This window comes from Solanum tuberosum, unplaced genomic scaffold (genome assembly GCF_000226075.1).
Source record: "Solanum tuberosum cultivar DM 1-3 516 R44 unplaced genomic scaffold, SolTub_3.0 scf00285, whole genome shotgun sequence".
In the NCBI taxonomy this organism is placed as follows: Eukaryota; Viridiplantae; Streptophyta; class Magnoliopsida; order Solanales; family Solanaceae; genus Solanum; species Solanum tuberosum.
In genome coordinates this window covers 22,483-46,773 of record NW_006239208.1, presented here as the reverse complement: position 1 = coordinate 46,773, position 24,291 = coordinate 22,483, and the positions used below count along the sequence as shown (strand labels likewise).

The following is a 24,291-nucleotide window of genomic DNA, read 5'->3' as shown; positions in this document are numbered from 1 at the left end:
CCCAACCCCCCCCCCCCCCCCTTTCCAATCTGAATAAAGTCAGCTTACCAATATATTTTATAGGAGTTAAATACTCAATCTTTCAATTATCTATACAACCAAACTAGGATTTTTTGGAAGAGTGCGAACATTGTAGCCAAGGGCCTCGGCTCAACATATTGAATGTATATAAAGAGTTGAAAACTCCACCCTTCCTCTTTAATGAGAGTTATGTTAAACATTAACCAATTTGATTCAAGTAGTATCGGGGGGGGAGTTGAAGGCGATAAGACAGGCAAATATTTTATTGATCTATGCAGCACCAGGGAGCTACTATCTGCAGTGTGATTGCACCCGTCTCCTCTAAACATGTAAAGAGTCTAGGAAGTCAAATACGTAAGCATCTAGATTTATAGTTCTTCCAGTTTAATTGTTTACCTCTCCAAGTTCATCTTGTGAAAACTCAAGCACATAGAAAATTAACTTCAATGGATGTCACACATATCAAAACATCCCCTATTCATTCCCACATTGTTAAACAAGCAAATAGGAACAATGATAAATTAGGATAGAGTACATGCACACACAACTCCAGAACAGAGACATAAGGATTGATCTCTCAGCTTAAGCTAAAGAGAAGATAGCATCCACCGTTACTTCGACTAAAGGTTGACACACTTCAATGGGAAATCAAAAAGATGCTTATCGTGGAAGAAAAGCCCAAGAATGAGCCCAAGAGTTGTGAAGATGAATGGGCTATGTGCTACATGTATTTCATGGTCCAAGTCCAAGAGGAAGAATATTGGGGCCACATGGAGCCCAAGAGGAAGATTCCACATGGAGCCCAAAAAAGAGCTGAAAATTCAGGCAAAAAAAACGAGATGAGAATCAAGCCTAAAAGGGCTTCAATTGACACTCAATAGGTGGATGAAATGGGTGAGAGTTTTGCCCAAAAAGTGGCCGAAGGAAATTTGGGATTTTTGTTGCAAAATTGTACTTTCTTCTCTTATTTTATTTATGTATGTGAAATTATGTCTTGGGCCTAACTCATACCCGAAAAGCTAGCTCAAAGGGAGGAGGACTGCTCAAGCCTTATAAGGAGTCCACTCATCTCATTAACCACCAATGCGAGACTTTTGTCATTCTTTAACACCTCACCTCACGCCCAGTGCTTGGCATCTGGTGCGTGGAAAATTTTTATTTTTGGGGGCCCCAACATTGGGTGAGATAGGCCCTGCTCTGATATCATGTGAAATTATGACTTGGATCTAACTCACACCCAAAAAACTAGCTCAAAGGGAGGAGGACTGCTCAAGCCTTATAAGGAATTCACTCATCCCATTAACCACCAATGTGGAACTTTTGTCATTCTTTAACAATGTAGTTTTGGGAAGATTTTTTTTTATTTTCCTAGTTAGGTTTTTAGAATTGTTATTTTCATAAAAGTAGGATTCGAATCTCATGCTATTTGGGAAGAGTTCCCCTATATATAGAGGTGATTTTTTTTCTTTTCGTTAGAACATTATTATAATTGATAGTTCCTCTTCTTTACACCTTTGTGTGTTGGCTACTTGGGATTTATCTTACAACATTAAAAGAATGATTCTTCTAAGTAAGATTAATTCTTTAACTTCATATCTTTGGTTCTTAGTCGTAAATCAAAGAAGGTAATTAGTATTATACTGGTTATAGTCTCTAATTTCTTCGAAATAGGAGCCAAGCACACCATTAATCTAAGTTTTTGAATTGATTCTATTAGAAACATAATTAATTTTATATTTAATTAGGTTTCTTAGCATTTGATTTCGAAATTTGGGGATTATATTCGCAAATTTCACCTATCTTTAATTTCATGTCTTCTATCTTTGTACTTTCTATTCCGCAATATTTTCTTGTTTTTCGTTCAAGTAACCAATTCTTATCATATCCCTTACCTGAGCTTCGAGATGAAGAGAAGATATCTTTTCCACGACTCTTGAGTACTTTAAGTAGTATTTTGCAGTTGGATCCAGATCAGTGCAGCAAATCAGAAGCTGGTAGCGGAAGGCCCCAATGAGCAACCATACACTTCCTATCCTATTTGTAAATGCTGCAAGAGAAAGAGGAAAAGATAACAAAATAAAGCAAATATTTTAGACCCCCAAGAAAAAGGCATGACCAACAAGTGTGGAACTTTGGGAAAGACAATTTTAATGCACTCACCCTCAGGCGAGCATGGGAGATACAATCCTTGAAGCAAAGGCTCAACAAAATGTGTCATATCATCTGATGAGATCATCTTGTGATTTGATGATGCAAGAAGGGAAAGCATGGTCTCAATTTTGTCTTGCTATGACATGGAGAAGATAAGTGGTTATGAACAAACTTAAGATTCAAATAAAAATAGTAAATGTCCCAGATTTGAAAGTTCATTGGAAACCAACATCCCATAATGGGTTACAAGGATGTTATTTTAAATAAGATAAATGATGTTTAGTTTCTATGTTATACAATAGCAGAGCTATGGAAGAAAATGTTGACATGGGGCAAATAACATATTATAAAGCTATCCTGCCTATAGAATACATTCAAATGGGACAAAAGGAAAATAACTACCGAGATGGTCTTCTTCGCAGCAACTTCAAAGAAATCTTTAATTTCATCAAACTTCTCATCTTCGAAAGACTTTCTGTGTGCAAATATCATCTGAAAGCACACACAGCAGAGAGTATAGATCATAAATTCTCACTTCAGCACCAATTTGGGCCATACACATCAAAACTAAAGGAGACCATACCTTCTGAAAGAGGGACCGAGCAGTTGATAATAGAAAATGTTTTGTGTCTACTTCCAGAGAACCTTGCCAAAGATAACGGGAAGCAGCTCTCATTTTGAGACTATGCACTGGGTAATCTCTGATAGCAAATGTACCAAACCTGTGCTTGATGAAAAGTTTATTAGAAAAAAAAATCAACTTTGAAAAAAGAATAGCGAAGTCTTTCAAACAAAAGGTATTCGCTATCTGCCTATATTTTAAAAAAATAAAATTTGATCTTTCTTTAATTATTTCTTCCCTACTTAATTTAGTTTTATACTAATTAATATAGTATTTATTTGTCCATAAATAGTGAATTCAATGACGTGAGATGCTAACAAAAAGAGGGACATTGCTAATGAATGTTATTGTTATTGAGATTTTGGATATTTATATATGCAATTAAATATTTTACATTTTTTGTATTAATTGGCGCCTCAATTCAAAAAGGCGAGCGCCTCGCCGCGTGGCGAGGCAGGCCCTTGTCGCCTTTTGTCGCCTCTCGCCGTCCAAAACACTGGTGTGTACCCAGACCTTACCCTACCTTGGGAGAATGTAGGTAGAGGAGGTGGTTTTCAATAGACCCTCGGTTCAAGAAAATAGCAAGAGTGTAGAAATCAAGTAATACTATAAACGAAGCACAAGGAACAATAAATAGTAACATAAATTGAAGAAACCAAAAACTACAAGAGTTATGCAACCAGTGCTAGTAAGTAAGGATAAGCAAGACAATACTCAACTACTTACTAGCCTACTACCATAATCCTTGTCCTCCATAATCTCCTCTTAGGTGATGTTCTCAAAAAGCTGATGTTTCGCCATGTCCTGTCTATTCCATTTCTATTAATGGTATTATCAAGATAGTTATAGTTCAGACTTCGGTCTAATTTGAATTGAGCAATTGGATTTTGCTTTGTCATAGGACTGTAGTACACTTCTCGTGAGAAAGAGATATGGAAAGTCATTCCAACCTATATTTGGTGGACAATATAGAAAGGTTCTTCGAAGATAAATCAAGTCATATCCAGGAATATTGATAATGAATGTTATTGTTATTGAGATTTTGGATATTTATATATGCAATTAAATATTTTACATTTTTTGTATTAATTGGCGCCTCAATTCAAAAAGGCGAGCGCCTCGCCGCGTGGCGAGGCAGGCCCTTGTCGCCTTTTGTCGCCTCTCGCCGTCCAAAACACTGGTTGTGTCTAAAACTCTTTCTTTATTTCTTCAACTCCGTGGTTAGTCAAACACCAACATATAAAATGAAAAAGACAAAGAACTAAAATTGCAAACAAACAATCGTGTCATCAAAAAAATACTGCAAACAATCTTCAAAATGTATAAGATGTATAAGAACTAAAATTGCAAACAAATATATATCACCAACTTCACCTAGGACAAGCATGTTAATATGTAAAATGAGATTTCTTTATCAAATTGCTCTAGGAGCCGGGTTCTGGGACAGAACAGTTGAACTGGTAAATCATCAGAATAGCGCAGTGGAGATTAACAACAAACCAAGTGTAATTCCACGGGTAGAGTCTGGGGAGGATAGAGTTTACGCAGACCTTATTCCTACCTTGAGAAGGTAGGGAAGTTGATTCTGATAGCACAGTTAAGATATCAGTGCTCAATAATGGCTCAGCTGAAGATTTCTTTGCAACAAGGAGAGTTTTAAGACACGGGTTTCCGATACAGGTGCAAATCTAGTGGTCGGATCCTTCATGATTTAATCGAAAAATTCGGGGGTTTGTATACGAGTATGGAGATACAGCTAAAAATAATTCAACTATCTAAAAATAGTTATGATAAAAATAAGCCTAAATTATGGTGGACTAGTTGGAAAGAAAGGAATGCACGATTTTTTTAGAGCAAAGTTTGAATCTGTAATTATTACTCCCTCCGTCCCATTTTATGTGAGGTAGTTTGACACAGCACGGAATTTAAGAAAGAAAGGAAGACTTTTAAAACTTGTGGTCCAAAATGAATAATAGAAATTTGTGTGGCTGTAAATCATTTCATTAAGGGTAAAATAGACATTTTATAATTAAATTGTTACTTAATATAGAAATGTGTCATTCTTTTTGGGACTGACTAAAAAGGAAAGTAAGTCACATAAATTGGGACAGAGGGAGAATTAAATACATATGCATCGCTTGACGTTTTTTTAGTGTAACATGGCTATTGCAAATGATATAGAGGCTATGATAGACTTCATGAGTTTATTGCACATTCAACAGTCATGCTGACCAGAGCACCCAAAAGTGCCATTCACCTCTTCAGTTATCCAGTTGCTTTGTAGGTCATATTTCTCTGCAATAAACCTCCTCCATAATGCCATATCTTCACAACAGAATCTCCACAACCATTTTTGCAGCAGGCTGGTGTTCTGAGTACTCAATTTCTTAATGCCCAGACCTCCTTGTGCTTTGCTCATTGTCACCTCTTCCCATTTAACCAGGTTGTATCCTTGCTTCTCTTTATTTCCTTGCCAGAGGAAGACCCTTCTCAGCTTGTTGAGTTTCTTTCCAATACTTTTTGGTAGTGGGAAAAGACTTAGCATATAAGTCGGAAGTGCATCCAGAACTGATTTTATGAGAGTCAATCTACCTCCCAGGGATATATATTGACTCTTCCACCTTGTCAGCTTCCTTTCACTTCTCTCCAGAACTTCACTCCATACTTCCAATTTTTTGTTCTTGGCGCCCAAGGGCATCCCCAGGTATTTGGTGGGAAGAGAAGCTACTTGGCAGCCCAGGTTGTCGGCAAGGCCTTGCATGTCATTTACTTGATTAACTGGGAACAAACAACTCTTCTGCCAGTTCACATGTAGTCCTGATATGCCTTCAAAAATGGTTAGTATTGCCCTCAAATGTCTAATTTGCGACACTTCTGCACCACAAAACACTAAAGAGTCGTCCGCATAGAGAAGGTGTGTGACCTCCATATTATTGGCTCTGTTTGTGTGTGCACCAAAACCTCTTATCCACCCCATTTCATTAGCCTTTCTGACCATGTAGTTGAGTCCCTCCATTGCTAGGAGAAATAAGAAAGGAGACATGGGATCTCCTTGTCTCAATCCCCTTTGTGATTGAAAAAAACCTTCAGGACTCCCATTTATAATGATTGAGAACTTCACTGTTGACACGCAAAACTTGATCCAATTCACCCATTTCCTCCCAAACCCCATTTCACTCAGAACTTTCCAGAGGTAGTTCCAGTTGACATGATCATATGCCTTCTCTATATCCAATTTGCATAGGATACCTGGTATCTTTTGTTTTTTCCCTGGAGTCCACCAACTCATTTGCCAATAAAGAGGCATCCATTATCTGTCTGTCCTTCAAAAAAGCCATTTGGTGCTCATCAATCAGTCTCCCCATCACTGTTTTCATTCTCTCGGTGATCAGCTTAGCGATGATTTTGTACATTCCACCAATCAAACTTATTGGCCTAAAATCCTTGAGTTCCGCAGCTCCGAGCTTCTTGGGGATTAATACCACAAAAGTGGCATTCAAGGATCTTTCAAACACTTCATTCTGATGGAAATTGTGGATTGTTTGCATCGCATCGCTCTTTATGATCCCCCAACACTCCTTGAAAAAAAGCATAGTAAAACCATCTGGACCAGGGGCTTTGTCTCCATCGCACAATTTGAGAATGTGTACCACTTCCTCTTCTGAAAATGGTCTCTGCATCCATTCCTGCTCCTCTTGGCTTATTCTTGGGCAATTTGTCATCACAAATGATGGCCTCCAACTTTCTGATTCAGTGTATAGCTGCTTGTAGAACTCTGTTATATGATCTTTGATTTCTTTTGGATCTTTATTCTCCTCCCCATTGATAATCAGCCTGTCGATGGTGTTGCATCTCCTATGAGCTGTTGCTACTCTTTGAAAGAACTTGGTATTATTATCACCTTGTTTCAACCACAACACTCTGGACTTCTGTCTCCACCTGGATTCTTCATTCTTCGCTAATTCTTCTAACTCGACTAGAACTGTTGCTCTAATCATCATCTCATCCTCTGTCAGCACCCTATCATTCTGGATCAGATCCATCTCAGCTAGCTCACTTAACAAGCTGTTCTTCTTATTGTTAAGTTCCCCGAAAGTTACACTGCTCCAATCTTTAAGTTTCTGTTTTAGCATCTTTAGCTTCATACTGAATTTGAAATCTGGGCATCCGTCCACAATAAAACCATTCCACCAGTTCTGGACTAGATCTTTGAAACCTTCTACATTAAACCACCAGTTCTCAAATTTGAAGTATGTCTTCCTCTGTTCCCAATCACCACATTGTAGCATAACTGGATTGTGATCAGATATAACTCTAGGCATAATTTGTTGCCTTATGTTTCTGAATTGTACTTCCCACTCAATTGAATAGAGAAACCTGTCCAGTCTCGCAGCACTGTCGTGGCCAGCCCCTCTGTACCAGGTAAAGGTCCCACCATTTAGATGAGGGTCATGTAACTCCATATCCTCTATCCAACTCGAGAAATCAGCCATTACATTGGTTATTCTTCTGCATCCTCTCCTTTCTGCCATTGTTCTGACAGTGTTGAAGTCCCCACAGGTGACCCAGGGGCCTCCACATAGCTCCCTAACTGCTGCAATTTCTTCCCAGCACTCCAGTTTCTCAGCTCTGGTGTGTGGAGCATATACGCCAGTAAGAAACCAACAAAAACCATCGTGGACAGCTTCAAATTTGTAAGTGATTGAGTATTTGCCTTCCTCCACACAACTACCCGTCCATACTCTTGAGTCCCACATAATTAGTATCCCCCCACTACTACCATCAGCTTCAGAATACCCACATTTCATCCATCTACTAGACCACAATTGTTTGGCTATCCCCTCTACATCTTTATTGATTTTTGTCTCCTGAAGGCAATAAACATCAGCTCTCCATTTTAGAAGAGAGCTCTTAACCAGATTCCTTGCTGAAATCTTGTTAATCCCCCTGACGTTCCATGATAAAATATTTACTTTCATTTAAGAGTTAGTGATAGGACTCTCCCTCTGTTCCTTGCACCTTCGACCTCCTCGTTCAGATCTGACTGTAAGTTCTTCAACTCATTCTTGCCAATTCCTCTGTGACGAGGTGTTGACACTGCACTGTTTGCCCCTTTCTTTTCCATCACACTCTTTCTTTCATCGAGCTTCATTAGTAATGCATGTGTTTCTTCCCTGAAACCTTCGAATGCCACTCCATAAGTTTTACTGAGCTCCAAAATATGTGACTTTATCCAACTGGATGCTTCAAACTCGCTGTCTGTATGGTACCCAGGGTTTTGTATGGAAACCGGCTCCGCATCGTGAATCTGTTGAATTTGCATGCCTCCTTCCACTAGTTCTTGTACCCCTGAAATCTCCCCAAAATCCTTAGAATGATCAATACCCTTTGCTTTGTTGCATAGTAGTTCAACAGCCTCTTTCGTCTTGTTTACCGGCTCTCTGTTTTTAGCTGAGATGTCGGTGTTTTCCACCATACTCGAGGTTTCCCATTTGTTGTAAGCCTGTAAGAACTGCATCGCTAATTCCTTGATGCCACTTAACCCTTCTAGAAATTCCCCCTGATTTTCACTTTTCACTTGCCAGGTCAAACTTTTTATTGACCAGGCCCCCCTCTTTATTTTGTTCTGGCCCCAATCTTAGAATTGGGCTTTGTTTTGAGTTGGGCTCGCCCCGGCCCACTATTTTGTTTGACTTGGAGGACTGCCCACCTGCCTCTGACACAACATGTGCTCTGCCTGCTGTAGCAGTTACTTTTTGACTTTGCAGAGGAGCCTCACCTTTACCCAATGGTTTTCCACCTCGTGACCGCTGGGTACTGATCTCGGAGTTCAGGTCTTCTCCGGCAAATACTCTTACCGGCGATTCTGCCCAAATTTGCATCGTGTAGCATATTCCGCCCCCGTCGATGGTCACTTCTTTGGGTATGTCTGCTCCATCTCCTTTGATTCTGATTCTTGCCCATTTGAGATGATTCCTCAATTGGGTTTCCTCTTCCGTCTCTACCCACCCCCCGCAGAAATCTCCGATGACCTTGAAAATTTTCTGATCCCAAAAATGCAAAGGCAACCCTACAATTTTTACCCAAGTTGAATTTTCTTTACTCCTTCCGCATCTCGTACCTATTGTTGGATTCCACCATTGAAGGATAACTGGACTATTCCTCCACTCCCAATCCCCTTCGATCACTTGCTCTGCTGTGACCCTAAGTGCAAACTCAAATAGAAAGAAGTCATTGCCCATTTCGTAGATGTTCAAGCTGTGTGTTTGTTTCCACAGTCGATTAGCCCATCCCCTGATTTCTGACAGGGTCACTGTCTCTCCGGCTCTAGGTTCAAATGCACCCACCAAACTTCTCTTTAGCACTTCACTGTACTCCTCTGGATCATCGTTGATAAAGATTGTATCCCCTTTTAGAGCTGCCTTCTCTTTTTCAGCAAGTTTTGAATCTTTATTAGCCCATTTAATGCTCCTTAGCACTGTAGCATATGGAATGTCTCTGCTCACCAGCCTGTGATTGCCCCCATTCATTAACTTTCTACGACTATTAATGAATCTTCCAACCTTTTCCGCAAAGCTCAACCACCCTGAGTTAAAATTTAATTCAGGGATGATGATAACTTCCCTCCTCCTGCCTTTTACATTTATTAAACTGATGTAGCGCCCATATTTATTGTAGTTCCTCGAACAAAAAACTTCTGAGAACCCATCTTTTTTCTTCCATCTCTTCACCATATTCCCCCTTGTCATTGATGCCTCCCGTAAAATCTGCACGATCCATTCCATTGACTTCTCATTAAAAGTCGTTCTCGTCATAGATTTTCTATTTCTTTCCGTCCAGTCGTACCATGCTCCCGCCGTACCAGGTGTTCTTGTGATGTCGTAGGACTTGAATCCAGCTGCAAAGTAAATACTATCTTCCATTTGAAACTCGCCTGCAAGGACAGTGGGAAAGAAAAGAAAAAAAGAAAAGAGAAATGAAATCCGGTGATCAGAAGGATCACCGGAGGACGTAGGAGAGGGGGGTCCTGCTGATTTAGACCATTCCTCGGTTATTGTGTCTGAGACCTGTAAATAACTTTTAACGGTAAAAAAAATATATATGCCTATATTATGATTTCAGTGTAGCTTCTGTTTGGATTCCACCAATCATTGTATCTGTCTCTAATTTCTCTATCATCATGGTCAAAGTACCCAAAATTGATTGACTAGATCTGGTATAGATCCCACACCCACACACATCGTGTCAACACGGTGCAGCACCGAAACTTAAAGAGTCCAGGCAACTTAGATTCTAGTCATGAGGGCCCAAGTAAAATACTCAAATTTGTTGTTCAGTGAGGATGGATTAAGGATGTGGCAACTGAAGCAGCTCAAGTACCTTACACTTATTCTATGCAAAAACAGATCAAACAAGGTATATGAGTTCATTGAATGTTTCAGGAATGGGTGAAAAAAATTACAAGTACAAAACAAGAGTCTTTAAATAAAATGGTTATGGTGGTTTAACCAGGAAGAAAATGTTCAATGATGCACAGTGATGAAAGAGAAATTTGGTTTAATGAAAGAGTGCCACACAAGGAACAGATCCAAAATCGCTGTGGCTACTTCTGTATAACACAATGGATAAAAGATTGGCAATGGAAGGAAACATCTTCTCGGCATGACAACAGGATACACAACTTACCATCGAAGATGCAATTCCCATTTTTGATCAACATGGCACAAGAATCAAATTTTACTGTGGGAGACAGAAGAGAAGGGACAGGTGGAACATATGTTCCAGATGGCATCTTAATGACCGGGAGATGGAGGTGTGGATCAACTTTTCTGGAAGGCGAGTGACTTCATGAGAAGGCACAGGTGGAACATATATTCCAGATGGCAGCTTAATGACTGGGAGATGGAGAAGGTGCGGATCAACTTTTCTAAAAGGTGAGTGACTTCATTATTATACCATGCAACAAGGCCATAAGCAGATCCCACCAGATTCCATCGTGACCTTGGAAGAGGATTTGAAGATCAAGAGCTTCCTATGAAGGGCCTTGTTTTGTACGGCTTGCATAAAGGAAGGATGCATTGTAAAGGAAGCATGCCTAACGCAAGACAACCTACAAAGAGCAATAATGTTACTTATCTAGTGAGGGAAATGCAAGTATCAGCCACCAATAAGTTTTTGATAATCATGATGTCTGGACCAGCTAGCCACACCTTGGCTCACAGGTTACTTGTTACCTCCCACAGGCACAAGTACCGGGCAAATAACTAGTTGTCTAGTTTTCAACATTCTGGGATTATCATGCCTAGACTAAACTCAAGTTTATCTGCTGCAGGAACAGGAAGATCTTAATAAGAAGATGAAGAATACCCGGTATACCAACTTGGTGGACGTCATGGAAAGAACAGAAGGCATTTTAAGGCAAAAAGATACTAATTGTTTTTAAAATAAAAGCTGACTGCCTACTACAGATCATTTATTGGTTTAATCTAGAACTGGTATATGGTATTGAACCTCGGTAAACTTTCTTAGCTCCCTGCACAGTAGAAGGGAATTATCTTTTGGTTTCGGCTTATTTGGATGTAAGCTATAACACCAACTTAGTGCTGGTTTCATCAATTAAACTTAACTTCTGTAAAAAAAAAAAAATCTAGAATTTGTCAGTTTTTGTGTTTGTGGTACCATGAGAAACTGTGGGGCACAGAAATAGAAGATGCAAGATCCAAGATAAATGAAGCTTAGCCAAAATAGAACACTGAAAACTGAACAGAAATACGATCACCACCACCCCATCCCCTTCCTATATACATATATATATATGCACATATCTCTTTTCTCAACTCTCTCTCTCTTTCTCCCCCTCTATATATGTATCTTGCATGTGTACTACATTCATCACTAGTTGGAAGCTGATAGCAAAAGAAGACACACGCAAGCCGAATTGTCGCCCCTACAACTACGCCCATCAAACAAATAAGTAACTTACAGGATTTTCTGAATTGCTGCCATTTTTGAAGGCTTAAACAGCTCATCGGGAAGGATATCGTCACATTTATGCCATGAGAGGTTCTGCAGAACCATAACAACATAAATACAGATATTATACCTGAAGATGTAAAACTATTTGCAGTAAATATGCATCATATGGTTTACCTCAGCAACAGTTGGCGTCCACAATGATAAATGCCATATATACCACATCTCAAGAACAAAACTGGATATCTGTTCACTCGCTGTTTGAAACAGAGAAAAGGAATTATATAGATATTATAATGATGTAATGACCAATTTACATAGATTTTACTGACCTCTATCGGTAGATCTCCAAGCATCTAGGGTCCACAAAATTTTTTGGTGAGGTGAAAAGTCAGTTGGAGGCCTTGATGAGAAGTTCAAAGAAAAATCCATTGCTGACTTAATAAGGCCAGCCAAGGCCTGTTTGATTGGACAAGACAATACCGTATTATTGGGTGCACCACATGAATGTTATCTTAGACTAGTTAGCGCATCACGATGAAAAATTGTACTTGATATACAACAGCGACAACAACATACCCAGTGTACTCCCACAAGTGAGTTCTGGGGTGGGTAGGATGTACACATACCTTACCCCTTGCTGTGTGTGGCAGACAGGTTGTTCCCGATAGACCCCCAAAAAAAGTACTTGATATAGTTAAGAAAAGAAAATCTTACTTGGCGTTGTTCCTCCCCATCAGTTAAAGCAATTGGCGAAAGATTCTGGCGTTGTTCCTCCCCATCAGTTAAAGCAAATGTCGAAAGATTCTGAAGTAGTCTTGTATCAAGGAAAAAACTGGCATCATCAGCTATGGGTAAAGTCTCTAGCCAACAATCAAAGCTAGAGCTTTGACAAAACATGTCAGGTAAGAAGACACAACAAGCAGGTAAAATGGATGTTCTTGGGGCTTGATTAATGCTCCTGAAATTCTCTTCCAACTTCTCCTTTTCAAAATCAAACCTTCTGGAAAGCATCTGCATAAGAAATGAATACACTTACCACAATTCTAAATAATCCACACAATGAAAAAGATAGGAAAAGGTAAGTTACCTTTTCAAAAAAAAGAAAAAAAGATAGGAAAAGGTAAAAAGCAAACCTGGTACATCTCCTCCAACTGCTCAACAGGTCTGATACCATTTTCATCAACTTTTGCCATGACATAAGATGACATAGAAAGACCTTACAAAGAATCATATTCAGTCAGATAAGATCCAAAGCAAGTAAAGCATCCTATCACCAAGAGTACTGTATATTATGATCTAAATTGCTAGAGAGATTCGAACATTAGACATAACACCACTTTGATGACACACACCATCTATTTCAGAAGAGATGGTCGCATTATTTATCACGCAACACACCCGCTCACATGTGGGCTTGAATCATTTTTCTTGGGACAAGCATGTGAAAATTCTTTTGTAACGGGTACCAACGATATTTGAACCTAGAAGATATCACCTATATGGATTATATATGTACCCTATATTTAGCTAACTCTACATTGATTCCAAGAATTTGTCCACCTGATACCATGTTCATAGGTGTGTCATTTAAAAGCCTAACTAATCAGAGAGAAAGACACATTCACATAGTTATTTATTTATTGTAGGTCTACAACAAAATAAATCAAAGCTACAAATACACAGCAGAATCCAAAAAAATTGCAATTTAAAACCACAAATACCTTTCTGCTAACTTTAAATCAAGCCAAATAATTAACCGCTATGAGCCACAACTATATATAACTAAACAACCATCCAAACCACCAGTAGAACCTTATCTTGTTACTTCATGAATGTATTGCCAAAAGAAAATAAGACTAAAAAGTTTGACAAGAACAATCAATTAGAATAGCGAAACCTACTTCTCGCCCTTGTACACAGCACCAAATGTAACTCAATGAAATGTGACCAGATCACATGAGATAACAACAATACCAAATGATAAAATGTGTACCTTGCATGGCAAGGAGCCGTAGTTCTGGATTAGAATATGGAGCTGCTTCAGTGATTACATCATCCGTTGCTACAAAAGTATTTGAGTCAGACACAGAACTGGAAATTAGGAAAAAAATGGTAGCCAAATGATCAAAGAAAAGCTACCTAGCTCCCTGATTCTTCTCTTCCCCGGCCAAAGTCGTTCACAAAAGCTTAGTAGCTGACACAATTTCTCATATAATTCAGCAGAAGGAGGCAGATACGGATGCCCACCATGGACCCACAACAAGGACTTTTGCAACTGTGAAGGCCATTTTTTTGAGAACTTATCCAAATTCTCCACATCTCTCTACATAAGTAGAAGTTGAAACTGAGTGAAAACTCATTGTTATAAAACAAAAGGAGAACAAAGAAACAAATCAATTAAGAATTAGGCATAGTAAAGACAGACAAAAGTGACAAGCTAAACCAAGACAACTTACCTGAAACGTCTCTACTTCTTTTGGGAAAAAACCCGACAGTCTTGAAACTTCCTTCATCAAAGATCTCCAAGAAATTAGCAAGCACTCATTTTGAGAAGTAATAATGCCTGTCCATAGTAAAGTGTGATGTTCTAGGAGATTACTGTACAACTGGAACAGCACATCAAAAGAAGGTGACTGGACAAACATTTCAAGTATGTTCTTCTCCAACTCTTGAAGAGATCTCAAAACAGGTTTAAAGAACTGTGTTTCACTACTGTATTTGTAACCTATCTCAGAGCTCCACTGCAGATGGCTAAGTCTCAGTAATCTAACACTCTTAATGGCGTTCACAAGAACACTGCAGGATTTCAATAGATTGTCAGCTGGCATTAGATCAACCAACTCTACTGAAAGCAAAGGTATTGGACAAGTATCCAAATTAACCAAATAATGAGACACAATCTCACGACGACAACTAAAAATCTGATTCCATATTGGATGTTCCAATTCCTTTGCCAGAATAGAGGAATAAAAACTAAAGAATGAAGAATGTTGTTGTAACAGAGAACCAACATGGGAAAACCACAGAAGATAAAGCTTGTAATCACTTTCAGTAGCCTGTTCAAATACCCAATTTGCAGCATACAACAACATTTCCCGGGCTAAATCCAAGTTCAGTTCTTTTGCCCCATCACAAACATCAGCTTGACAGCTTGAATTTTTAGGAAACATCAGGGCATGCAAGAGCCTTGTATCCATCACGAGTGAGCTAACCATAGAAGTTGGAGCCAGTGCATTACGTAATGCAGCAGAAGTTGAATAACAGGCAGTCTGAGCTCCAAGGAACTCGAGGTACATGCAATTTTGCCTTATACAAGTTTCTTTTGAATATATAAGATAGTCCCTCAATTTCAGGGGTGCTGGCCACCCCCCTGGCATAGATAATAAACCAGCTTGAGAGGAGTTAAAGTCCTGAAACTTTGGTATTAGAGAAATAGGGGCTCCCACCTGATCAGCAATACTCTTGCCTCCATCAACACCAAATAAAGACACATAGGTATGCTGCCAACTCGTTTGCAAGCTCCATGAGAACTGGTTACCGTTTGTAAGAAGTTGCTGAAACAATTGCACCCAGCGTGCAAGTTCAAGAAGTGTGATCCTAATTTTGAGCAGTGCACCTTCAACCTTTGCATTCATGTGGGCATTGGCCATCAAATCAACTAAATTACCAGAAGGTACCCCAGAAAGAACAATGTATCTCTTTGCATTCTCAAGCTCGATATCAATTTCAGTGCATTTGTCATCAAACAACCAATCAGGCTCCATCATGAAAATTTCAACCCCTCTATTTCTCATTGCACGTGAAACCTCACCATTTAGAGGGTTAACTGTTAAAAACATCCGAAACTTAGGGTGTGGATGAAGAATTACAGGCTTTCCTTCAACTGTTCCACATTCATTTATGGTGATGGATCCAGATTGTTCAACTAAAGAATTTATCCTGTCAAGAACCTGCACAAATCAAGAGGCGCCAAATAACCATTGTAAACAAGACACGGCACCTTAAGATTAAAATTTTACACACTATAGAGATTGCAACAAAAATAATGAGAAGTTAAAAGACCATAAGGCATGGAAGAGAGAGAGAGTACGGACCGTTGGGTTACAGAGATTTGCATTATCTAATACTATCCACTCTCCATTTTCTATAGCCTTTACAAGCATGCCAGTTACCCACTCAAACTTTGAGGAATGTGTCCTTTTTGAGTGACCTTCTTCAAATTTCTTGATCATTGCAAGAGTTGTATCCAAATCCTTCATAGACCAAGACAAAGGCAATGATGTTTCCTCAACCACCAACTTTAGATGTTCAATAATGTTAACCAACGTAGAGGCAGACTCAAAGTACTTTGTCCTCCAAGTATCAACATACGAAGAGCAAGAACTTGTTGGAGGGTCGTGCTTGATGCTTGATAAGAAGGACAGCCACAGAATAAACAGCTCTTTTCTCATCATAAATTCCTTGCATGAAGATTCCAGCTGCAGACCACAATATTCATTTATAAAGGATTCAATCCAAGCGATGGCAAGACGGAATTTTCGAACAGCATTGTGTTGCTCAAAGCTTCCAAGGAGCTCAGAAATATCAGTTGCAGAAGAAAGATTCAACTCATTAAGTACATTTCCTGTCAGCTGAGCAAGCAACCGTATCAATGAAGTTTTACCAGAGGATGCAGGTCCAACTAATATGCATAGCCACTGGTTTTTAACACATTGTGCTACAGCTTCCAAGCTATTGCGGAAGCCAGGCAAAATTTTAAGGTCGCTGTTGGACACTCCAGGTGACAGGTAACGATTTCGTTCGATAGATACATTCCCAACAATCAAATACTGGGGATTGAGCTGAACCCGCGGATGAGGATTTATGCTGGGCTTCATTTTGAATACCTGTTCATAAAGCTTTAAGACCTCCACTCTATCAACAGCTGTCCGCATTCTTTGAACATAAACAGGATTCAGAAAGCAACCAGATTCTGATATACTTGGGGCATCTGAAAAGCGAAATTCATGTATTTGAGGTCAATCCTGTAAGACTGATATAAGAATAGGTTATCAAGAACAAAAGAACAGACCTTTTATGATTTCACAGGAACGAATTACATCTCGGAGATTGAACTCCCAAGGGGATCCTTCTTGAGCAAATTTGTGAAGCAACATTATTTCTGCATGTAATCTCTTATTAAATGAAACCAGATTAGAGAGAAGAGAACGTGAAATTGTTGGATAGAGCGAACTAGAAATAGCAAGATAGTCCTCCTCAACAAGCTCATCGACATAAACCTGAAACCAACAAGCATGAGATAGTTACTAGTAACTCTTTCATTAACTTGTGTACTGCTGACAATTATAAACAGTGGCAAGGCAGACCTTCATAAATCTGTTGAGGAAGGACTTTGGAAGACCTTTCCGTCCCCCACCCTGATTTGAAGGATTTTGACAAGCAAAAACTCTGAAAGATGGTGGGCACTTGAAAGTGCGACCTAACTCTGGAATGAAAACCTCAGCCCGATGGTCCAAAATAGCATTTAACCCCTATTTTCATGGTAAAAACAAAAAACTGATTAACTAAGTGAGAGAATCAAGAGAATAAGATAACAATTGCAAGGAAACAGAACACAGTATGAAGGTAAAAGTGTAGATTTCGGACCTCCAAGACAGACTGTGAAGCAAGATTGAGTTCATCCAAAAGCACCCATGATCCCTGCTTTAGAGCCTGGAAATACAGCAAATTTATGCAAATTATTTTGATTTACGGAAGCAAGCCATTCTACTGAAGGAACATAAACACACCTGTAAAAGAATTCCATCAGACCATGCAAATTGCATCCCTTCATCACCCTCGACAGGCAAATCAGACCCAAACAAGTCCATGATGTCCGTCTGTGTATGTCAATGTCCAAACCAGTAAGAATACATAATTACAGAGATATTTCAACATCTAAAAAAGTACTAAAAATCTGAGATGGGAACCAAATAGATTTATTGACCTGCTCTGATAAATTTATCCGTACTACTGTGTGCCCAGAAAATTTGCCAAGGGCTACAATTAAACTTGTTTTTCCAACGCCCGGGCTCCCTTCCAACAGAACTACAGAGAGTGAAATTACGAAGTCAGGGAACTTCATAGGCCAGTGGATTTCTTTGAGCGAGTTTCAGCAAATATGGCATGTGTGTATTTATAAATAAACAAAAGGGAACAACAATTCCCATATTAAATGAAGTGTACCAGGTTTAGCAAGCTGCATGGCACGGAGCACTCTCAATGCATTCCTGCGGGTCGTTGGTGCTAGAAACTCAAATTTCTCACCAGCAAAACAATTCCCACCTAAGAAGATTTAAGCACAACATAGTAAAAAAGGAAGCAACACATAAGTATTTGGCTCCACCTTTAACTGTCAACCCGGAAACACGCAAAGCAGTCCAAAAATAAATAAATAAATAAATACTGAGGCACAAAGTTTTACCACTTATTTGAGTGGGAAAACCTTGCAGGAACCAAAATTAGTCAAGAATTGGCATCTCTTGATATCTAGATCACTACTTCAGCCCATTTTTTTTTCAGACTGTCCAGAATATAATTGGAGTGTCTTCAGACTAATTCTGGCCAAAACTTTGACATCAATAAAGTGGTGGATCACAGAAGAAGCAAGTGCAAGTGGCTATAATAAGTTACAATCATTAGAATACTAATAAATTTATCTCTGGAATTTATAGTCCTTTGTTCAATATAGCTATTTTCTCGTACAGTGCTTAGAAATCATAAACACCGTCTCTACTCTTTATGAAACTCAATATTTACCTCAACTTAAGAAAAACTTGTTTACTTTACAGCCGTAAGTTCTGACAGCTGAACAATTCAGACACTTGTACAGCCATATTTGGTTAGCAAGTCAACTTGTTTAGTCACCAACGTGGCTCTTCCAGGAAATATGACAATTTCAAAGGAAGATACAGTCCACTGGTAGGACAGTGACCCATGTGTCAACCTGCTTTGATCTTCCAAAGGCAAAAATTTTAACATGTTCGGGATGGGGATCCCTAAGAATATAACGGGTATTAATGTACACTACGACCGGAAAAAGAATTTACCTCCAGACTACTCAATGTGAATTAGATGCATTTTTTTAGATGAAGTCAAATATGAATTAGATGCATTAAAATTGTTGAAACTCATTGTCAATAAAAGAAACCTTCCAATGCTGAGAAGACAAATACATGTATCTGATTCAGGATGAACAAGTCCAAGATAATTGAGTTTCTTTCATAGAGAACCAAATTTTGGCATAGTTTCTCTTCTTTTGGTGTACGGCTTATATACGGGGACTACCCCATCATTTAAAAGATTACTCATTTTACCCCTAGAAAGGGAATCGACAATCCCCAACTGTTCATCTGGCGAACAATATGAACAACATGATTAACTCTTAAGCAACAGCAAGGTTAGAGAGCAGAACTTCCTCCCAAATGACTTAAAGCAATAAAGCAGTAATTTCTTTTCACAATATTTTCCTATATGGTTATCAAATCTGCTAAGCAAATAAGCACGCATTATCAGCAGCCAAACTTCTCATGATAAATTTTTAGATCATACCCAGTACATCATACCTTTCTCAATGTAGAAAGGAGGAATCCCAAAGCGATTGTCACATTGCATTGTATCACTGCACTCTATAACAGCAGATCTTCCAGGATCGGCCCAACCATAAGGCACCAGCATGGAAATATTTGAGCAATCAAAACTAAGATTGAGCTCCTACAATGGCGAAAGGCGATACTTGTTACGAAAGAAATGTTACAAGAAACAGTACAAGTACCTCAAACAAGCATGTGAAGACCAGGATGATCAACTAGTAGTATTTCATTTCCCAAGGGACAGCAAACGTTGGAAAATTACTGGAATGTGATAATATATGTTCCCTCTACTTCTCTGGGACTTTCGACAAAATAGATTATTCCTAGCATTTCTATTGAAAAGGTGGAGCCCAGCTAACTTTTCTGTGAGAACAGAAGGCACTTCTAGATGGACCTATTCCGTTTAACCTTTCTAGAGATGTCAGAAATTTGAAAAGCCACCACTCAAGATTGAAAAATCATGTTTACTGTATCTACATTTTTTACGTTTAAATCTGTAAAATCTTTCAAACAAATTGATCAAAAAAGAAATGATTTATTATGTAAAGAAGTATAAGATGAGACCTTTAGTCCATCTAAAAGAAATGAAAGGCATTTCTCTCGCAACCCTGCAGCATCTGTCCTTGAAATATTTGTACCTGAGTAAAATAAGTATTAACAGAATGAAGAAAAAAAAGAGAAACAAAATCCCCAGTAGCAGAACAGACATTGTCGACCAGCAGGAACATATGAAGTAAGTTGTAAAATCTCATGGAAACCTATACAAGAATAGCCATTTTTCTCAAGATACAAAGAAGAGATTCCTAGAAATTGAATTAGTAGTATAGCTGATATAATTGAGCAATAAGATAATAATAAGGTAAACTTGTGCAGAAACCATGTATATAAGAATGGTATCCATCCTCAACCATGCATATGCAATAAGTTTTCACAGGCAAATAAAAAACCAGAGGAGAAGATACGAGTGCATCAACAGATGAGAAGTATTAGATGGTTGATGTCATGATCCTATTTGAAAAAACTATATTTCAAATACTGTTAAACCAAAAAACAGAAAGCTTTAGTAGTAAAATCGCTAGAAGGTTCACAAACCCAAACTTAGACCGTCGAGCAGAACAAGAAACGCCCCGTGAAGGAACGCAGATTCTGGTTGAAGAATTCTCTCTGTCACATTAATAAAGGATACCCAGGATAGAAGATCTCTCACGGTAAGTGCCCTTCCTGTTTGTAAATTGTTGAACCACTGAATTTAAGAAAAAGAATGTCAAACATATTACCATAAAGATTTAAAGGTGTTAAAAAAGGATAAGGAGGACATACAGCATCTGTCACTAGATTTCCTTTACAAGTAGAGTCAAGTGAGTATCACCCATAACAGAAATCAAGCTAACTTAACTAAAGACAGTGACAGAGAATCATCAAAGCTACAATGACCACAACCAACGTATAGCTCTAGATATTTCGCGTGCTATAAGCCCAACCGGTGCTTGGATAAAAGTGGAACTGGCTGTGCAAGCATGCAAGCCTTTATGACAAACTAAGGTTATATAATACAAGGAAACTGCATACCTCCCAAAATTTCATCATAAGATCTACCAGCACACTAAAGCTTGTGTTTGAAATGCTGCAAAACGAAGTTTGTCAAATCAAACAAGACCATTTATGACCCGAGCCGCTCATGGGAAACAAGCCATCTTTAGGAATTGATGGAAAATAAAAACTTTGCATTTACAAACCTCTCAAGAGCAATACTATTAAGCTCATCCAACTCAGTAATAGGTGGCACCCATATCTCCGTGAACCTATTGCGAAGGGCAGGAGACAATTCTTTTTTGCCAAAATCACCACCAGGATTCATTGTTGCAAGTAGAAAAAAGTTAGGATGAGCAGTTATTTTCTGGAGATCAGACCCTCCTTTCTCAGCCAAAGACTGCAGAAATACCACATATCCAATGAATGAATAATTACCAATGTAAGGAAAAGAAAACGGACAATCAAAAGAAATTTGGCCAAGTTTTTGACAAGATAGATAAGAAAAGGTGGCATGTAATTAGGAAGCAGGAGAGTCAACCTGAGAACACAGCGCCGAAACAAACAAGAAGCATAAGCAAGCTCTCATAAAAAATGTAAAAATCTAGACATACATAAACAGCATGGGGTAGAAAAAATTGCATCAAGACAAAAGCACCAGACCCTCCTAGGAGATGACAGTTGATGCAAGATTTGATACAAATACAGTATGAACTAATTTCAACCAACGAAGTAAAGACTTCACTTTGGCATTCTTATTTGAGATGGCAAGTGAATTCAAATGTAAATAATTTGTGTACTATCACTTTAAACCATATAAGTTACCCACCAGTTTCCTTTCTGTCTCCAATACGCTGTTTAGTCTTTCAAGTACACTGTCATCAGCTAAAGAGATTTCATCCACAAGAAATAACTCTCCTTTCTTCATTGCTTCAACAAGAGGTCCATCTTGCCACATAAAAATGGTCTGCCATTTCTGGCACAGTTGAACCAAGTCCAAATTCAGTTGTCCAATGTAGTCGACATCTTGACTAGTTACATCAGGATGACAAACTAGACTCTGCCTGTAGCTACTTAAGATGACAGACAGCTTATGAAGAGTGGAAGAAGCATGATTGATATCTGAAGAAATCACCTGCGGAGCATATATGTGACAAGAAACATCAGTGTCTAATTAATAAAAGAAAAGAACCTCTTCTCATACCAGAATATGGAATGAAAATAAACATACAGAATCTCCAGGATAGTTCACAATAGCCTTGGAATGCATCAACTTCTCGCAAAGGTGCTTGAAATCTGTAGAAATTTTCGATCTTTCTCGTACAGGATAGAAACCCTGGTAAGGATATCAATAAACAGCCATTTCCATAAGATATATATAGAAAGAAAGAAATGAAATACATAAACAATGACAGTAAATTGGATGATAGAATCTACCAGGACCAATAAACACAAGCATTGCAATCAAAAAAAAAAAAAAAAAACAGGGCAAAGTAAGCTAACCCCAAGAAAATCAGATGTTTCTGTATATTGATGGCAATTCAAAATGTGCAATTTTGAACCCAAAATGATACTAAGCAGCTGGCAAACAGTAGTTTTCCCTCCCCCCGTTTCACCAACAAGGAGAACAGGCTCACGCAGCTTGTAACAGCGCTCAACAAGAAAGTACAACCTCCACATACTTCTAGTCCAAACAATTCTGCAAAAAAAAAAAAAATGAAGCTAACCACAGCCAAAAAGAACTTAGGGTTCGTTTGGTTGGGAACAAGTTATCCCAGGATAACTATCCTAGGATTAGTTATCCTGGGATAACTTATCCCACCATGTATATGGGATAACTTATCCCATCACTATGGTATAAATTGTGGGATAAGTTATCCCAAACTTGGCGACCAAACAAGACACCAAAATAGGACTATTTTCTTATCCCAGGACGATTTATCTTTATCCCTCACACCAAACGACCCCTTAAAGATTAACTACTTTACAACACATACTTGTTCAGCTGTCCTGCGACTCCTGAATGCTTAATAACCTCCAAGATCTTATCTCTACCTCCTCCTTCCTGCACCAAAAAAATCAGAACTCGGTTTATTCAAGCAATTTGGTAGCACTCTGTATTTACATACTACCATGAGCATATACAGAAACAAGTGAACTAGAAGGATCCCTCTATCGTACCATATAAAAATCTTGCATCTAACACTAATCAGAAAAAAGAAATATCATACAAGTACATAAGAGAGATGAAAGCAAATCTGACACACATCAATTATCCTACCCGAATCAAGGTACTAGTTTTGTTCCAGACAGTATCAGGTTGAAATCAATATGTAGTATGAGGTTATACCGGTAGGAGGGGTGAACAAAAATGAGAAGCTAGCAGCTCGGCAGAGGTGTTTAATTGCAACATATTCCAATAATAAGATTTCAGTTAAGAACTTTTTGCTGGTGAAGCAATCCAGTCAAATTTTGATATTCTCCAACCACCCAGTCTTGTAGATTCCTCCTAAACCTCAAATCCCAAAGAACCTTCCCCACTCCATAACCGGTGGACGATTAACTGATGAACGTCACTAAATAATTAGTTTATCCACAAAAAGAAAAACTGAAAGGTCATCATGACATGTCTTTGATTTGAAAAAACTGACACAACACAGTGAAAAGAATATGACATCAATCTGATAAGGAACTCACAATGAAAAGAATATGACATCAATCTCATAAAGAACTCAGATCCGACGATTCAACTACATGCCAAAAGGTCCCTTTGATCAGGGTCTAAGTAATTGATTAAAAAAATGAGAACATAAAGTTATCAAATGTCAACTAAAATAAGAAGACTCATGTGCATGTAATGCAATAGCTCCTCTAACTACAATTTCTGCCCTTCAAAGGTTGTCAGCTGCTTCTAAAATTTGATCACCAGATGATGACCCAGCAATGACCCCACACCAATTTCCATCTAATCGAATACAATTTCTTTGCTCACTCTTCTTAATTCCACCCCCACCCCCCATCATAGATTGTCTAACTAGCAGCCTTATCTGCTCTCTCCCCCCCCCCTCTCTCTTTCTCTCTCTCACTCACCCAAATAGATTCCATTTTTTAACCTTCTGTGAAAAGTAATGAGCTTCAGAACATCATCAGTAAAACAGTACATCGAGCACTGCTAGCAATTCAGGAAGAAAATAATATAGTCCCCCCCCACACCCCACACAGATAGAAAGAAATAGGAGAGCCTTTGATGGAATAGAGAAGGATTTTGTTCATTTGTAGAAAACCATATGATCCTGTAATGTTCTCTTCTTCTTCTTCTTCTTTTTTTTTTGTGTGTGTGTGTGGGGGGGGGGGGGGGGG

General features: G+C 38.7%; 1 protein-coding gene across 3 annotated transcripts in view; it reads right to left on the bottom strand.

Moving 5' to 3' along the window:
- LOC102600731 (midasin) overlaps positions 1-24,291 on the bottom strand; it is a 53,669-nt gene that overhangs the window by 17,520 nt on the left and 11,858 nt on the right. For all 3 annotated transcript variants that reach the window (XM_006358946.2, XM_015314212.1, XM_015314213.1), the window contains exons 18-45: positions 22,929-22,996; positions 22,435-22,630; positions 22,163-22,267; positions 21,761-22,066; positions 21,138-21,331; positions 20,971-21,025; positions 20,494-20,644; positions 19,966-20,039; positions 19,375-19,522; positions 17,996-18,094; positions 17,757-17,857; positions 17,560-17,649; positions 17,417-17,482; positions 17,137-17,301; positions 16,842-17,049; positions 15,865-16,760; positions 14,227-15,720; positions 13,910-14,093; positions 13,764-13,832; positions 12,904-12,986; positions 12,485-12,781; positions 12,100-12,226; positions 11,945-12,024; positions 11,778-11,860; positions 2,756-2,894; positions 2,575-2,664; positions 2,182-2,308; positions 1,914-2,068 (exon numbers count right to left, since the gene is read on the bottom strand). In XM_006358946.2, coding sequence (XP_006359008.1) covers positions 1,914-2,068; positions 2,182-2,308; positions 2,575-2,664; positions 2,756-2,894; positions 11,778-11,860; positions 11,945-12,024; positions 12,100-12,226; positions 12,485-12,781; positions 12,904-12,986; positions 13,764-13,832; positions 13,910-14,093; positions 14,227-15,720; positions 15,865-16,760; positions 16,842-17,049; positions 17,137-17,301; positions 17,417-17,482; positions 17,560-17,649; positions 17,757-17,857; positions 17,996-18,094; positions 19,375-19,522; positions 19,966-20,039; positions 20,494-20,644; positions 20,971-21,025; positions 21,138-21,331; positions 21,761-22,066; positions 22,163-22,267; positions 22,435-22,630; positions 22,929-22,996 — 5,850 coding nt within the window. The remainder of the gene's footprint in view (positions 1-1,913; positions 2,069-2,181; positions 2,309-2,574; positions 2,665-2,755; positions 2,895-11,777; positions 11,861-11,944; positions 12,025-12,099; positions 12,227-12,484; positions 12,782-12,903; positions 12,987-13,763; positions 13,833-13,909; positions 14,094-14,226; positions 15,721-15,864; positions 16,761-16,841; positions 17,050-17,136; positions 17,302-17,416; positions 17,483-17,559; positions 17,650-17,756; positions 17,858-17,995; positions 18,095-19,374; positions 19,523-19,965; positions 20,040-20,493; positions 20,645-20,970; positions 21,026-21,137; positions 21,332-21,760; positions 22,067-22,162; positions 22,268-22,434; positions 22,631-22,928; positions 22,997-24,291) is intronic.